We start from the raw sequence: 15,924 nt of genomic DNA, 5'->3' as shown, positions 1-15,924 counted from the left end.
TGCAGCTGTATGTGGAAGGCGCTTGGTTCTCCTGAGGTTTGTCATTTTAGTTCCATAAGTTTCCAGTGTTTTTGGGTGACAAAATTGCGCACAGTGCAGACACACAAAAAATCTATTATTTTAAGCAAAATAAGCGATATTCATGATTGGTCAAACATAATAGTAATAGTCTTGAATTTATGAAGTGTTGCTCCACAATGAAAGTCTAAAATTAATCAACTAGGCTGTATGCATTATTTTCAGTATTTCATAAGACACACTCATCTTTTGAGTCTGGATTGTTTTGCAGCACATGATTATTGCTCAACAACATGAAGCTCTCCCGGGCGCTGTGGCTTACCTCCTTCAATTGCAATGAGTTGACATTGCATGTAAAGGATCCAGTAATGACGGTGTTATTCTCTGTGTCTGTTGGTGCAGCAGCCTTGTGATAAAACCTTCGCAATCCTTTTCTGAAGTGGATGGTGAAGAGGCCGTAGATGATAGGGTCAAGACAAGCATTCCCCAGGCCAAATACAAAGAGGATATGAGTCAGAGACAGAGACACTTTTCCCTCCAGGTCATCAGGAAAGAACCAGTACCACAGGCCCAGCAGGTAGTATGGAGTCCAGCAAACAATGAATGACACCACAATGACAATACTCATCTTCAGAGTCTTCATCCGGGCTCTGGGAATGTTGTTTTTGGAGCATCGCAAATGCATCTCATTTGGTGGCACTAAAATATAACATCAAATCAATCAACTGTGTTTAATTATTTACAGAAAGTATCATACTAGGCTACTATTATTAAAAACTACAAGAAATCTTCTTAAACCTGGTATAATTATTATACAGAATTATACCAGGTTTAAGAAGATTTCTTGTTTTATAATGTAAATAAGTTAAATTATTAAACAAACTTACAGTTGTCCCTTTTCAAACGTTTGGATATTTCACAAAAAATCCTGGTGTAACAGGTGATCATGATGACCAGTGGTAGCAGGAACAAGCAGGAGAAGGTGAACATGTTGTAGGCCGTCTCATGCCATTGGAAATTAAAACTCCCTCGAGTGGTACATTGTGTGAAGTGTACTGGATGGCAAATAGTTACACTGTGGAAGAGGAACAGCTAAAGAGAAAAGCACACAAGGTATTAGAGTTACTGGTCCACACACTCTCATTATCCTAACTGTATCTATTGTATGTGCAGTGCTTCAAGATCAAAGTAGAAATTGCTGTCTGTCTGTGTATGTGAAAACTATGAATATTATGTGGAAACTATGAATATGCATACACATCACTACTGCCTTTAATTAGCAACATAAAAGGGTGCACATATGGTTGATGTATTGACTCATTCCACATAATTATTCCTAATAGTACAGTTTATATGTGTGTGTGTGTGGGGGGGGGGGGGGGGGTGCGCGCGCGTGGGTGTGTGTGTGTGTGTGTGGGTGCGTGTGTGTGTGTAGCCTTATAATGGTTTTAACAGTATTTTTAGGTGCATCACTTTACTGACCTGTGGTACTGACAGCACCAAGCTCATGCCCCATGCTACAGTCAGCATCACTTGGTTCCTCTTTCGAGCCTTATTGATTGCCAGAGGGTTGAGAATGGCCGACTGTCTGTCGAGACTAATCACTACAGTGACAAAAGCGCATGAGTACATAGCTTGCAACTTCAGAAACATTAGGAGCCTGCAGGCAATATCCCCGGCCAGCCACTGAACAGTTATGTTCCAGAAGGCGTCCACTGGCATCACTATGAAGGTCACCAGTAGATCTGCCACAGTTAGGTTAATTATGAGGACTCGGACGTGAGACTTGCGCTTGCCATCACAGTGTGCAGCCCACAGCACGGCCAGATTACAAAATGCAGATATGACACAAAGGATGAAGGTGATGATGACTCTGACTTTGGCTGCTGTGCTGAAAGTGGGCAGCTGAGGGTTGGCGGTACCATTGGTCCAGTTGGAGAGTGCCAAGGAAAAGTCACAGGTGAGGTTGAGCGAGGGGTCAGTCATCAGATAACACATATTCACTGCACACTCACTCATGGTAGTGTTCATTTTGTGCAGCATGTACTATTCTGCTCAAACCTCATGAAGGTCAGCTGTGCTAGAAACAAACAGAGTCAGATAGAACACAAATGAGTCTGGTGCTGAGAAGTAATGCACAAAGTAACAAACTCTATGACTAAAAGGTAGTAAAGAGGAGGACAGGCGCTCAGTTCCTGAGAGTCTTGCCCATGGTTGATTAAAGAAATGAGATGACAGATTGTACAGACGCTGAGCAAGACTGGTTGCTGAGGCTCATCAAGAGGAAATAATAAGCAAGGCTTTACACAGCTTATTCACATTGCTAGGCAGTCAGATGGAAACATGAAGGTCTGGAAGAGATGGCCAGTTAACATTCCAAAATTCGAGTAGAGAGGTGGATGGTCTGCAGCTATTGGATTATTAAACCATGATCAATATGGCATGTTATTTACAATTCACACCACTATTTAAACAAAAATAAATAAATCAAACCGCAATGAGATCTCTGATATGTATGCCTATTTACAATCTCAAACCCACTGAACAATACCAAATAATATTTAGTAGTTAATCATGTGCATTGTTCCATTGCCAGTTATTTCGACATTGTTAAGGCTATTTTATGGACATAAATAAAATGGGCCTGGGACGAAAAAGCACGTCTCTATTTGAATTACAATTTACTAGGCTACTTACAACTTAGTAGTATTAGGTTATTTAAACATGCGCTGAACTTACCTTAACATTCTGTGGAAAATGGTTCAGGTTCGAGTAGGTCATTGACGAACATTAATGCAAAAAAAAAAAAAAAGTTATTTGTCTTGTCTTGTTATGTGTTTTTTCCGGGCATCCTTCTTCTCGTCCGTGTAGTATGTTTGAGTTTGGGGAGGTTGCAGCAGGTACCACAGCAGCCTGCGATCTTCAAGACGCGTTCTTCATGGTGCGTCTCCTGTGCGCGTCGCAGGCGCTTTTTCTATGGACCCTTCCATGGAGCTGTTGCCTTTACCAATGAGAGGCGTGAGATGTCCCCCTCGGGGAGTGGTCTAACCTCGGTGCAACCCCCATTATCGCTGCAGACGGACGGCCAATGGAGAAAACAAATCGTAGCAATTGGAAATAAATTGATTTAGTTAGGTCTACTATCTAAAAGAACTTATTAGGGGCTTTGGGATAAAAATAAATAGACAAAAAAAATTAAAATAAATAAATAAATAAAAAGGATGGCAGTGCCAGATAAGGAAAAAAAAAACAAAAAACATTTTATGTCAGTTTTTGCAAGTGTTACTGTGTTTTAGTAGTGTGGCTACAGCAACTACAGCATAGAGAAATAAAATAGAAAAAAAGGAAAGGTTCACACCAGATTATTTGTTTGTACTTTGTCATTGTTCTATAAGATTTTTAAAGGGTCACGTTTTTAGTCTTTAAATGTAATATAATGGAGCATATATCTAAGTCTTTAATGACTAGTCTCTTTCTATGATAATATCTTTCCCCTATTGGTTGTACATGCAGGTCAAAGAAGTGAGACAGCAAGGATTAATTGTATTACTACTGCTTAGCTTTAGATCTATGCAAATCACTTTGGCATATACCTGCAGCCACTGTCTGTCATCTTTAGCTCACTGTATGCCTGCATTTACATAGACTATTTTATTCATTTTCATTTGATTGGAGTGTTAGAAACCTTGCCTAACCCACGCATGTATTCAACACTTCAGTTAATTAGCAACACATTTTAACCCTGGCCGGAAATCTTTGGAAACAGTTATAAAGCAGTAATTGACTCTTAATTTTAATGAGATATAGAATACACTATGAAGGTTATTGCAGCAATATAATGAACCACTAATGTACATTCTAGTAAACTAATACAAATGAAGAAAGATAAGAATAGTGACAGTGTGCGGGCTCAATGTGACCAGTGACTAAGACATTGCTGTTTGTTCACATCACTCAGATTTGGTTGTTTATAGCAGGCTTTGTGGTGATGCTTAGATGAGTCAACAAACTGCCCATTAAATTTGGTTCACTCTATTGCTTATCTCTTTAACAAGGCCAATATCCAGCTTCAAAATCACAACTGGAACAAGCTGCTTGAGAATTGTCTATATCTATCCATAATGGTGCACTCCGCTATGGAAGTCCTGGGAAATTGCAGGTCTATGTTTGCAAAGAAAACTAAATTGTGAGACTAAAATAATAAACCGAGCAGGGTCATATTACCCCATCTGAGGGCTAGCAGATTGGTGGGAAGCAGAAAAGCTTGCATAATATCACTGAAGGCAAATGTATTGTCTTAGAGCATGCATTATTTTCGAAATACATATGCACAGTACTGTGTAGTTGATAAATGGTCCTGATTGAGCATTATACTTCTAAGACCTCAGGTCGCCAGGTTTAAGTCTGCAGCATACATACATCAATTAATAATAATGTGGTATAAATGATACATTTTTAAAAATGTATTTTAAATGATAATATGACATTCTAATTTTCACCATCCCTGTATCTGGTTCACAAAGTTTGAAATGCAAAGGTGAAACATATATTATTATTATTATTATTATTATTATTATTATTATTATTATTATTATTATTATTATTATTATTATTATTATTATTATTATTATCATCATAAAAACACTTTTCAGAGTAACAGAGTTACAAAGTGCTTTACATGCAGATAAAAAGTGGGCAGATGCCATTCTATATAAGTGGATGTTTAACAGTACATAGAGACATAGAAGGTCTGTAATATAATAGGGGCTGAGGCCATCAAGTGCTTTAAAAGTTATTGAGAAAATTTTAAACTCAATTTGAAAGTTGATGGGGAGCAAGTGTAGGAAGACTAGTATCAGTGTCTTGCTACTGAGTTATATACAGTGTGGAGGCATTTCATAATTTTTTGACTAATACCTGCATATACTGGTAATGCATTACAATAATCTAGCCTTGAAGAGACAAGAGCATGGACCATTTTTTCTAGATTACATTTAATTTTTTTAATGTCTCTAATTTTCAGGAAGCAAGATTGAACTCAGTTCAGGTTACACTCAGGTAATCTGTGCGTGCGGCATGACACGTCCTTCTGTTCATTAGTGTCTGTGACACTATGAAGTGTGTTTCATTTCCACCTGTGATGTGAAAAGTAGCTGTTGAAAGTGGGCAGCACTTATCTTAAAGAGAGACATAATTATCTAATCATATTATAATTGTCATTAGGCTATTATGTACAGTGCATGGACTAGGTTTGAAAAAATTACCATCAAAGTCTAAAATAATACAGAGATACAGGGATAAGCTCATGTTGTTTGAACAGAAGACAAAATATCAGAAATACCAGACTTGGATGATTAAAAGAAGTTTATGGAATATATGAAATGTAAAAGAAGACATATTTATAGAGGAGAAAATGCAGAGTATTGGAGGCTGATTTTTAATTTGACATGAAAACACATTAGCCTTTCTAAAAAAAAAAAAATGATGGAAGAATGGATAGCTACAATATGTGATTTCTTTCCTTCCCCTGTTTAGAGCATGCTGACCCAAAACATTTTATTTACAGTCACCTTGCTCTTCCGGCTTGATTTACGCCTCAATGAAAGCCTGTCTCTCAGGAAGTCTTCATTAATTTTGATGAAAAACAGAGCCAAACAATAGCTAGAGAAAATACTTGACTGATTAAAATAATTTATCCGGAGGTGTAGCCATCGTTGAAGTCACAAATAAGGATTTACAAATATACTTAATACATAGTGTCTTAAATGCTTTTATTATTTAATTGATCACATCTAAAGAGACTGCATGATTGCAAGTTAATGAAAACATATTTTTTGTAATTCTTTGTAATTCCTGCATTGCATAGGACAATATTTATCTTTAGCTTCAAAAATACAAAAAGACAAATACAAATACAAAATTGCCAGGTTACGTACGAGCCTTAAGACAGCTCCAGAATGCTGCTGCTTGGGTCCTGACTAGAACCAGGAGGTCCTGGGCACAGTCCCATGCTCAGGTCTCTGCACTGGCTCCTGTGGCTCACTTTAAACTTTAAAGCAGCTCTGCTTGTGTAGAGGTCTCTCCATGGCCTAGCACCAAAGTATATCTCTGACATGTTAGTGCCATATTAACCATCTCACACTTTGAGGATTTCAGAGACCAGGTTCCTGCTGGTGGCCAGAGTCAGGACTACACATGTGGAATCTGCATTTCAGTTTTATGGAGCTAAAACATGGAACAGTCTTCCTGAAGATGTGAGACAGGACTATACTTTGAGCACTGTGTGAAATTGTGGCTTACAAATAAACTTTGCCTTCATGCCATTCAGTAAGCATGGCCACAGGCTCTTTAATAATTAAATAAATACATTACATAAATTATATTGAATAAATGTATTATTATTATTATTATTATTATTATTATTATTATTATTATTATTATTATTATTATTATTATTATTATTATTATTATTATTATTATTATTATTATTATTATTATTATTATTATTATTATTATTATTATTGTTCTTATTGTTATTATTATATATATTTTGGCATGATATTTATTTATTCAATATATGCCTAGCCTATTTGAAGAAAAAACAAAACAAACTATGATTGTAGGCTTCAAACTAACAAGCAGCAAATGTGTAAGCTAAAAATACCATATTAGGTGTGTTATCTCAGCATAAGGTCATTGGGTCCATTTTATGCTTAGCAGAATGAATCATACCTGGCCATAAGGCTGAATAATATAGGTCCTAGGCTATATTGACTTGAATTGAGGAAAATAAATATCATAGGGAGTCAATGCATTTCACAATACAAAAAGCAGAGACACTAATTTCAGCTCTCAATAGTTGGCTTTTAATTATGCATTGCTAGTTTTTGGAATGGAATATGATCTTATAGCACCGACATACCACTTGCATGCAATTAAAAACAAACTTTGGAACATTCTCCATGGAGATATCAGTTTTATAGCATTATTTAGAATGTTCCACGGAAAGTAAAAATCTCTCAGACCACCAGGTGGTAAACCCTTCACCCAAAAAGTTACAAGTTGGGGTGTTTTTATTTTGGGCTGTAAAAATACTTCTAATGAAGTAATTATCTTTATTTCGGTGTAGTTTATGTTAACTGATAGGATGTTTGCAGGATGGGTCTATTTTTTATTTTTTTTATTGTTTTTTTTGCAGGATGGGTTTTTAATAACTCCACTTTACCTCACTTAATAAAGGCTAGAGATACCAGTATTACGCTGCCATGGCAACTGTGGTAGCCATCTTGTGATTGGAAAAAAAGCAAATTTCCAAGACAATAATGTGGAAAAAAAAAACTAACAAAAACAAAACATTGATTAAATGATTCAAATAGACATATAGTGGCATATGTGTGGTCTTAATAACCCGACCTTAACTTAGTTAAAATACTTAATCAATTAAATGCATCTTCTTGAGTAGAATTCTACAGTTAGAACATGGCTGCTGGAACTGAACAGTTCTCCTGTGGTTTATTTAAAGGGACTTTCCTATGGTCACGTGCTCATAGCGGTCCAGAGCCAATACAGGAAGTAGCTTCTGGGTAATGGCTAATGGCTAATGGCTAACAAACGAAGACAGCGCTCAGATTCGAAGATGACATAGGGCCTAAATGTGTTTTAATTAATATCGAAGTTTTGTTTAAGACTGCCAGTTTAAGAAAGGAAAACATATCAAACGAAAATGGGAGGTGTTCTCATTTTATCTGTTATATTCCTGGCGTCGCTGGTAAGTTTATACAAGGAACGAGGAAGTAAAACTTAACTCATGAGTCGCGCTGCTGTTTATCACTTTAACCAACATTATCTACTGTACATTTTGCTCTTTTCATATTTCACAAATGTGAGACCTACACATGTAACAGAGCTTTTAACACGATTATTTTGTTTCTTCGTGTAATTTTCAAAAGATAATGAAATGTTAGCAAAAACAGTTACGATATCTTGTAATGTTGTTTGAATTATAATTTAACGTATATGTTACAGGAAATCAGGAATTCTACAAAATGTCTGAAATGGCCAGGCAAAGTAGGAAATTATCAGTATTCTCTATTTTGCCTAATGGCCTTTAGGCAAAGTAGAGAATTGCCGGCAAAGTGAAAATAAACAGTTGGCAGTCTCTGTTAAATCAGCTTGCACTTTGATGTTCTCTATTATGCTTTACCAGTGGTTTATGACTTTTTTTTTGTGGTAGTTTTAGTTTTAGTTCTAGTCGCTCACTGCTATCCTTTTACTCCTATTATTACACGATAAACAAAAAATGGACCTAATGGGGCCTAAAAATAAGTTTTATTAGTGTAGGTTACATTTAGGCTTGAGAGGCTTGCCATTAGGGGTATATTGACAAATATAACACATTTTCTGAAACTAAGTTTAGTTTAATCATTTGGTTCAAACATGTATCTGGCCGTATCAGTTCACACATTTCTCAGGCTCTTTCTCAGAACACTTGACAGCTCTACTTCAGAAACCTACATGATCATTGATCATCATCTGTTCAATAATACAGGCCTGTTTGCATGTGGTGAAGAATGTTAGCTTAAACACTGTCCTTTTCAATACAGAAGTTCAAAAATAGCAGGAAAAAACTACAATTTGTGAGCACCAAAAATTTAACAACAAAAGATTTCACACATGAATCAAACAGGGCCTCAGATAGTACAGAATGTAAGAATATAGAGACATACTGTATACAGTATACTGTGTGTCATTTTGGTGTTAATGCGACCGATTTTCCAGAACACATAGTCACTACATATTGCAAATGTGGTTTGGATGTATTTGCTGTTCTGTTTTTCTTCAGCTTGGGTATTTAGATAAATTACTGTAAAATCCAGTATGCAAATCTGCTATATGTACATTTTCTTTAATGTTTAACTGTGTTTAAATTTATGTAAAAATTGTTTTAGACAAAAAACTAACAAAAAAAACAAAACAAAAAAACACTCTTTCCGACCTATCCATATGTGTAACTGTAAAGTATGAGCCCCTATTGCAGACTGTTGTCACTGAAAGCAGGACTAAGACTACACTTTCAAATTAATAAAAGAGCACAGAAAAACACATGACCAAAGTCTGAAAGTTTTGATCACAACATTTTCTTTGCTCTGTGTAAGTTGTTTTGCAAGTGGCAGTTTTCAATCGAGAAGCATGTCAAAGCGATTGAAAACACTGTATTGCTCATCCAACAAAAAAGCTAAAATATGCCTTAAATAAAATAAAATCCAACAATAAAACCTGTCTGTCACACTTTGCCTAACAGACACTAGGCATTCTATACAATGCCTAGGAAAAATAAAACATTTGTTTCCTACTTTGTCTATAAACATAATTATTATCAACTTTGCCCGTAACGTACATATTTAGAATATAACAGAGCTATACACTTTAAGTTGAGGAATGCTTGCTGGGATCCTCACACTCACAGCAGTTTGTTTTTATCATCTGAAATACAATAAACCTTCTGAACCTGGCCTGAGCCTCTGTCATATACCACATCACCCAGAACACAATATAGATTGAACGCGTTGTTACTCTTTGTTCTGAAAAGGAATGTCCACTGTATGTTTTTAATGTGTTTGTACATTACATAGGCAAACTGCCAGGAGGGGATCTTGCATATATCAGATGGCCAAACAGAAAGAGAGTTCTGCATTGTTCACAATCACTCATGGACCCCATTGGCACAATCCCTTGATACTGCTGTCAGTCCGGTTTTTGAACTCATAAAATTTTTCTTAAAACAGTGTTTTAACAGTTTTCTGCCAAAAATAATACAACATGCTATTTTCTGCAGTCAAGACTTACCCTGTATCACCTCCCTTTTCAGATTGAATACCCTTTGGTAAATTTGACCTCACAATTGCTGTGCAACAGCTCAGGGGTCACCCCAGACCTTGTCAAAGGAAAAGCTGTAGTGGTGATGCGTGGAGACTGTGATTTCAGCCAGAAAGCATTGACTGCTCAAGAACTTGGAGCTACTACTTTGCTTATTGCAAGCAACCAGACTTTGGTATGATTTGTCTGAACAGTTTGTATTTTTAAACTATCCTGGGACAACTGCCATGGACTATCTAACTCAAAGCTTTACTTTAAATGTGAAATTACAGATCACTCCATCAGCCAATGAATCTGAATATTCAAAAGTAACTATTCCTCTAGCACTTATGAGGTACAGGAACTTTTTGGAAGCACAACAGGTTGAACTGCATTGTATTTATTTGATTAATTGGTTTTACATAAGGCCTGTTGTTTCTAATGTTTGTAATGTTTACGTTGTAGGTGTTCACTGGGGAGATGCAAGTGAAGCTGTATGCTCCACCACAAGCAAAGATAGACCCCAGCATTGCAGTTATGCTTATAATAGCTGTAATGACAGTAGCCTTGGGTGGCTTCTGGAGTGGTGCCAGTGAAAGGTATGTGGATGGGATGGCATAAACAGCACAAATACTTCTAGGTTGTAACTGTACTGAATATGCATAGACTGTGGGCCAAAACTCCATGGTTCATTTTTTGGTTTTTATCTTTCACTTGTCTGGTCTACTGCTGTTAAAAAGAACATTGGAGGAACTGACAGTGACTAACTCTTTGACTGTGTGGTAGAGACCGATTGGGCCAAGCCCATGATGATGGAGGAAGAGGTGAAAATAAAGCTGAAAGTGGAGAGCTCTTCCTTTATTCCCCTCTTAAAGTAGTGGTCTTAGTTTTGGTGATGTGTGGAATGCTTGTCCTCATGTACTACTTCTACAATATCCTGGGTTAGTACAACTTAATCTACTTACCTATATTTTCTGTGAGTTTATCATATAGTTGAAATATTTCTCTCTTTGTAGTGTATGTCATCATTGCCATATTCTGCCTGGCATCTGCAAATGCACTGTTTTTCTGTTTTGATGCTGTGCTGGATAAAATTGGCTGTGGCACTATAAGGTTTGTTATGATTGTTTTTTCAACAGCTAATTATGAACACACATACAGTACAATGTAATACTGAAACATTTCCATTTGTCAAATGCCAATCTTCCAAATGTGAAAAAGTAATTCACTTAGCTTTTTCCTCTGTCTTTTTAATAGGTTTTCAGTGAGAAATTGGAACTTTTCTGTGAGGTCTATTATTCTGGCATCTGTGTGCATTGTTATTGCAGTGATTTGGGGCGTGTACAGGAATGAAGACCGGTAATGTTTTGCCTTACCCTTTTTCAGTATGTTAGTGAAATAATTATTTTGGTGTCGTTCATGTGATGTGTATTTGTTTTAGTATAATCTCAATGATGATGTTAAATTGAATTCACTGTCACTATTAACTACTGAACATCAACATTAACATCAATCTATTATATTTTGTTGACCTATATTTTTGTAGATGGATCTGGATCCTGCAAGACATCCTTGGCATCGCTTTCTGCCTTAATTTCATAAAAACAATTTCACTGTCTAATTTTAAGGTATGTTTTTTCGTAGCATACAGTATAACCAATTGTCTTGTTTGGTTAGGTCTGTTTGTTTGGAGAGGTGTTTTTGTTTTGAATAAAACACCTGATCTAACTTATTAGCTTAAAGTGAACTTTCATTTAATTGTCCTAGCTTGTGTGTATTTTACCCATACCAGTGTAAAACAAATTAATTTTCCTCTTACCATGGTACTTTATGTGCAAATAATGTACACTGGAAAAGTGCTACACCTGCAGTGGATACTACTTTTGACCTCACAACAAAAACAATACTGTTATTCAAAACCGCTATTCAAGAGAAACTGCTATTCAAGAGTTTCAGGCATAAGAATTCCTTCTGGATTTGAAGGATTTGGCATGCCAATGGTCTTCCATAGCAATAAGTAATCAAATCAAAAGATGTAACATTTTGATCGCAGAAAGGTCCTCTCAAAATCTTTCAAATTAGAAAGAAGTCTCTGAAAATCATAAATTGATTAGAAATGCACCATTCTATTCTAACACCATTATTGATACTTTGCCTTTAAATTAATATCTGAAATCAACCAATACCAGTGCAGAGTAAAAATGGCATTTCTTTCCTTTAAACACAAATGTAACAAAACTCATCCAAACGTGTTATATCAAGCAACTACAGAACTTGTATAAATAGAAGTTCAAACATGAGACATTCTGGGTAAACAATGGCCAGTACGGTAATAGTCTAATTACCTCAATGTATAAGGCTGGACAGGATATTAGCTATACTGATACCATTATTTGTGCATTTTACCTATTGACTTGATTAAATCATATTAAATTGCACTTTCTCAATCGTTACAGATTTGTGTGATTCTACTGAGCCTACTACTTCTGTATGATGTCTTCTTTGTTTTTATTACTCCATTTTTCACCAAGGTATGTAATGAACATGTACAAGATAACTCTTAGCATTCAAACTACACATTTACCATTAGATTGTAATGAATTCTTTTCTAGAACGGGGTCAGCATCATGGTGCAGGTTGCCCTTGGCCCAGATGCATCTGGAGAAAAGGTACATTTTTAATTGGTTGCTGCTCTATCTCCTTTGTCTAAATCAAATGCAATCAAAGTACCTTTCAGAATGAAACAGGTTTATCTTGAGTTAGTGCTTGCTTATATTTAACCTCATCTGCACTAATCTGCTCTGCTTGTATGTTTATTAACTGTGCACTGGGGTTGGGTTTCTCCTAGATGCAGGGTAACATGGTGGAAGTGCCTGCTGAACCCCAACCCCCCACAGAAAAAGTAAGCTGTCCATTCTTGCTAACCATTTAAATTTTTTGGTAAAAAGCGTAGTCATGCTTGGCTGCACTGTTTACATGTGCAACATGCCTGCCAAATATGTGGAAAATTGAATATATCATGAATTCTTTTACTTTCCTGCTTGTAATTTCTAAAAAGCATGTTTGACTGCTGGAAGGTGTCCAGTGTAGCCTTTTGATCATAAATGAAATATTAATCTTCAAGAAAGCTAGCTCCTTAATGTTGGAAGTTTGCTTGTGTCCATGCCCCATTGTCTAGTTTCTTAAATTAAATAATTAGTTTTTGTGTCCACAGCTACCTGTAGTGATGCGAGTTCCTCGCTTTTCGGGATTGGCCCAGAATTTATGTGGGATGCAGTTCTCTATTCTAGGCTATGGAGACATTATTGTTCCAGGTAATTTTTATTTTTACTATGTACATCTCTATTTAGTTTTGGTGAGCAGAAGTAATGCCAATAATGGAACTCATAAAGCATAGTATTTGTACATCTCTAGGGCTACTGGTTGCTTACTGCAGCAGATTTGATGTTTGGGTAAACAGTCGCTGGAAAGTCTACTTCATCAGCTGTTGCACAGGTACACAATCTGTGCATACAGTCATTTTTAAGCATGTATAATTTCTGTACTATGCCCATTTAATCATGCTTAAAACTTCTTTTTTTTAAGCCTATCTCATGGGAATGATCGTCACATTTACTGTCATGCTCCTGTCTGGGATGGGTCAGCCAGCTCTGCTTTACCTAGTGCCTTTTACTCTCATAACCTCTGCAGTGGTGGCTGGGTGTAGAGGAGAGATGAGGAGGTTTTGGACTGGAACTTCCTATGAGGTAAGGCAATAAATCAATACCATTAAAATGTTTAAAGCTTACTTCTTTTTAAAACTGGCTTAATGGATTATTGGATTGGCATAGTTTTTAAAGCGACCCAATTTTTCATAACATGAAGCATGGAAGTAGAAGTTAAGTTCTATTAGTTAGTTCCTAGCTCACACTAACCCTTTGGGACATCACTAGTATTCCCATGCATGAATTCTTGGACGCATGCATAGTTCTTACTTCTGGGTTTGCAATCAAGTTCTGCAGCAGAGCTGTACCTTACCTTTAATGACCAGTCCAAACATAACGAGTTTAAAATAAATTTAGCAGACAATTCATTGAAATATTGTAGAGTCAAACACACTATAACTGTGCTTGTTGTACAAAACAAAGATAGGCTATGCATATTTCTAAATGAATTCTAGGAACTCTCGAAGGACAAGTTGGTTCTGGTTTGGCAAAACTCGGGGCTTTCAGTTGCATTCCAGGTCCCTGCAAGTTAGAAGAGCTCTCACTTGCCTGGGTGGCTTTACCTGCAATCTAGCATGCATGACATTCTTGGAAATCAGGCGTGGTGTAATGCATTTTGTGTATATTCACTCAAACCTTGTTTTCTGTGTCAGATGGAAAAGAGGGGAAAATGAGAAAAAATATTCTTAACTTTATCTTCAACAGGTCTTGGATTCATCCAGGGAACCTTTGCTGCCAGGTGTGGATTTCTCTTCCTTAGCACTTTTCCTAATGTTATAAAATTTAATTTAGAAGTATTTCTTCTCCTCTTTTAGAGAATTTCTATTTTATTCAAGCTTTGATTTCCAGGGTATATAAACCAATAGGGGTCAATACGTTTGCATCTTGAAATGACCACTAGATGGCTCCAGCCCATAAAAAGCAATGACCCTGGCTGGTCAAATACTCACCTGGATTTAGCAAGGCAAATGTAAGAGTAACAGTGTATGTTCAGCAGCGTTATGTGCCCAGTGATGTTGGCTGTGTTAACTACCTGATTATACTGATTGACAGTTTTTTTCTTTTCTGATGGAACAGTTGTAACTCAAAGGTTAGGATTATGCAGAAATTGTGAGCAGTTCAGAGTAGTTCATGGAGCAGGAGACATAATTTTCACTAATCGAGTGGCCATTAAAGTGTTAATTTTTAAAAAATACATTGATTATGGGAAAATTGGAGTTCTGCCTACAACTTTTGTACATTTCAAAGATTTTCAATGGGGTTAAAGACTGCATATTGTAGTCAGGTGTCATTTTTGAGAACAGTGTTTCTGAACATACAATGGGAGACTCTTACAGGCTGTGGATTTTCCGCTGTGTAATTGCCCCTTTTCTGCTTCATTACACATCAGCACAGCCATTGAAAATGAATTGCTGATATTGTGTTTATCTCCTGCTTTCTGCATGCTGTGTTTAACCTGTGATCATTTAGTACTATGGAGTTTACCTTGCATTATTCTGTTTTGTTTAGATGTGATGCCTGATGCCTGCTTATTTTGCACATTCCCATTAATAACAACAACAATCCTCAGAGTTTTACAAACTTTTTCTCGTGAATGTTTAAGTGGTATTTTAAATTTAAATAGAATTTTTTCCACTTGTCTTTCAGAGGGAAGAACTGCGCGAGCCATAGAAGGTGACAAATGCTGATTCATGAAGCTGCTGCCCTTAAGCACAACTGAGTGTTTTTGTTTTTTTTTGTGTGTTTTAATACACTTAAGGGAATTGTGCTATTTGTGCTTTGGTAAAGATTTTTTAATAGTACAATTTAAATTAATAGTGATTGCGTTGTTGAAAGGTAATTTGTGGACAGAGTGAGTCTGTATTTAAAGTGATTTTTTTTAAATTGATTTCCTTGGTAGTGACTTGACTTCCACAAAATGCCTTGATAAAACTGCATATTGTCAAACAAATAAGCACTTTATTACCTTTTTGTTTTGTTAGATATCTGAGTTTTAAATCACACCACAATCAAGATTTGCTAGCATTGACATATTTTGATAACTAGTGTATGTAATATTTGTATCATTGATGTTTAGTACATTCAGAAATGGTTACTTAATTGTTAAAAATATGTCCATAAACGAGTTGGGCTGGGCATACACTTCTTTAAATTTGCTAATAAAGTCATTCAGCTACTGCAATGCTGCAATTGGGCAGTTCAGTTGTTTGGGTTGAAATGGTTTGAGCACAAAGCTTGACCAGGTTAAACGAGCAGTACCGGCTGAGCGGCGCTTTGTTGGTGTGTAAAACAAAGTGCACATGTGTCCGTAGCTCCGCCCTCGCCATGTGACGGAGCTGGCTGAGTC

General features: G+C 36.4%; 2 protein-coding genes across 5 annotated transcripts; one reads left to right on the top strand and one right to left on the bottom strand.

Moving 5' to 3' along the window:
- Positions 1-247: 247 nt before the first annotated feature.
- Positions 248-2,064, bottom strand: LOC117386044 (putative gonadotropin-releasing hormone II receptor). The gene is made up of 3 exons (XM_033983355.2): positions 1,501-2,064; positions 906-1,110; positions 248-717 (listed from the first exon to the last, which is right to left on the bottom strand). Exons 1-3 carry the CDS (start codon positions 2,059-2,061, stop codon positions 248-250), a joined length of 1,236 nt encoding a protein of 411 aa, XP_033839246.2. The 5' UTR covers positions 2,062-2,064.
- A 5,496-nt stretch (positions 2,065-7,560) lies between these two features.
- zgc:123258 (uncharacterized protein LOC641502 homolog) lies at positions 7,561-15,658 on the top strand. Of its 4 annotated transcripts, XM_033983315.2 has the most exons (17): positions 7,561-7,786; positions 9,651-9,761; positions 9,887-10,069; positions 10,167-10,256; positions 10,339-10,472; positions 10,660-10,814; positions 10,890-10,986; positions 11,131-11,232; positions 11,420-11,501; positions 12,330-12,404; positions 12,486-12,542; positions 12,722-12,775; positions 13,088-13,187; positions 13,288-13,368; positions 13,459-13,619; positions 14,283-14,316; positions 15,225-15,658. In XM_033983315.2, exons 1-17 carry the CDS (start codon positions 7,742-7,744, stop codon positions 15,263-15,265), a joined length of 1,602 nt encoding a protein of 533 aa, XP_033839206.1. In that variant the 5' UTR covers positions 7,561-7,741; the 3' UTR covers positions 15,266-15,658. The 4 variants fall into 4 exon arrangements, with proteins under 4 accessions (XP_033839206.1, XP_033839228.1, XP_033839236.1 ...); XM_033983337.2 differs by lacking the exon at positions 14,283-14,316; XM_033983345.2 differs by lacking the exon at positions 12,722-12,775 and having other exon boundaries at positions 7,565-7,786.
- The last annotated feature ends 266 nt before the right edge of the window (positions 15,659-15,924 follow it).

This window comes from Periophthalmus magnuspinnatus, chromosome 3, assembly GCF_009829125.3.
Source record: "Periophthalmus magnuspinnatus isolate fPerMag1 chromosome 3, fPerMag1.2.pri, whole genome shotgun sequence".
In the NCBI taxonomy this organism is placed as follows: domain Eukaryota; kingdom Metazoa; phylum Chordata; class Actinopteri; order Gobiiformes; family Gobiidae; genus Periophthalmus; species Periophthalmus magnuspinnatus.
The sequence above is the reverse complement of the archived record's forward strand: the minus strand, read 5'-3'. Positions and strand labels throughout refer to the sequence as shown.

Coding starts and splice junctions, on each gene's coding strand:
- LOC117386044 (XM_033983355.2), bottom strand. CDS start 2,061: ATGCTGCACAAAATGAACACTACCATGAGTGAGTGTGCAGTGAATATG. Junction 1,111..1,500: donor TGGTGCTGTCAGTACCACAG/GTCAGTAAAGTG, acceptor TTTTCTCTTTAG/CTGTTCCTCTTCCACAGTGT. Junction 718..905: donor ACGTTTGAAAAGGGACAACT/GTAAGTTTGTTT, acceptor GTTATATTTTAG/TGCCACCAAATGAGATGCAT.
- zgc:123258 (XM_033983315.2), top strand. CDS start 7,742: ATGGGAGGTGTTCTCATTTTATCTGTTATATTCCTGGCGTCGCTG. Junction 10,257..10,338: donor ACTTTTTGGAAGCACAACAG/GTTGAACTGCAT, acceptor TTTACGTTGTAG/GTGTTCACTGGGGAGATGCA. Junction 10,473..10,659: donor TGGAGTGGTGCCAGTGAAAG/GTATGTGGATGG, acceptor ACTGTGTGGTAG/AGACCGATTGGGCCAAGCCC.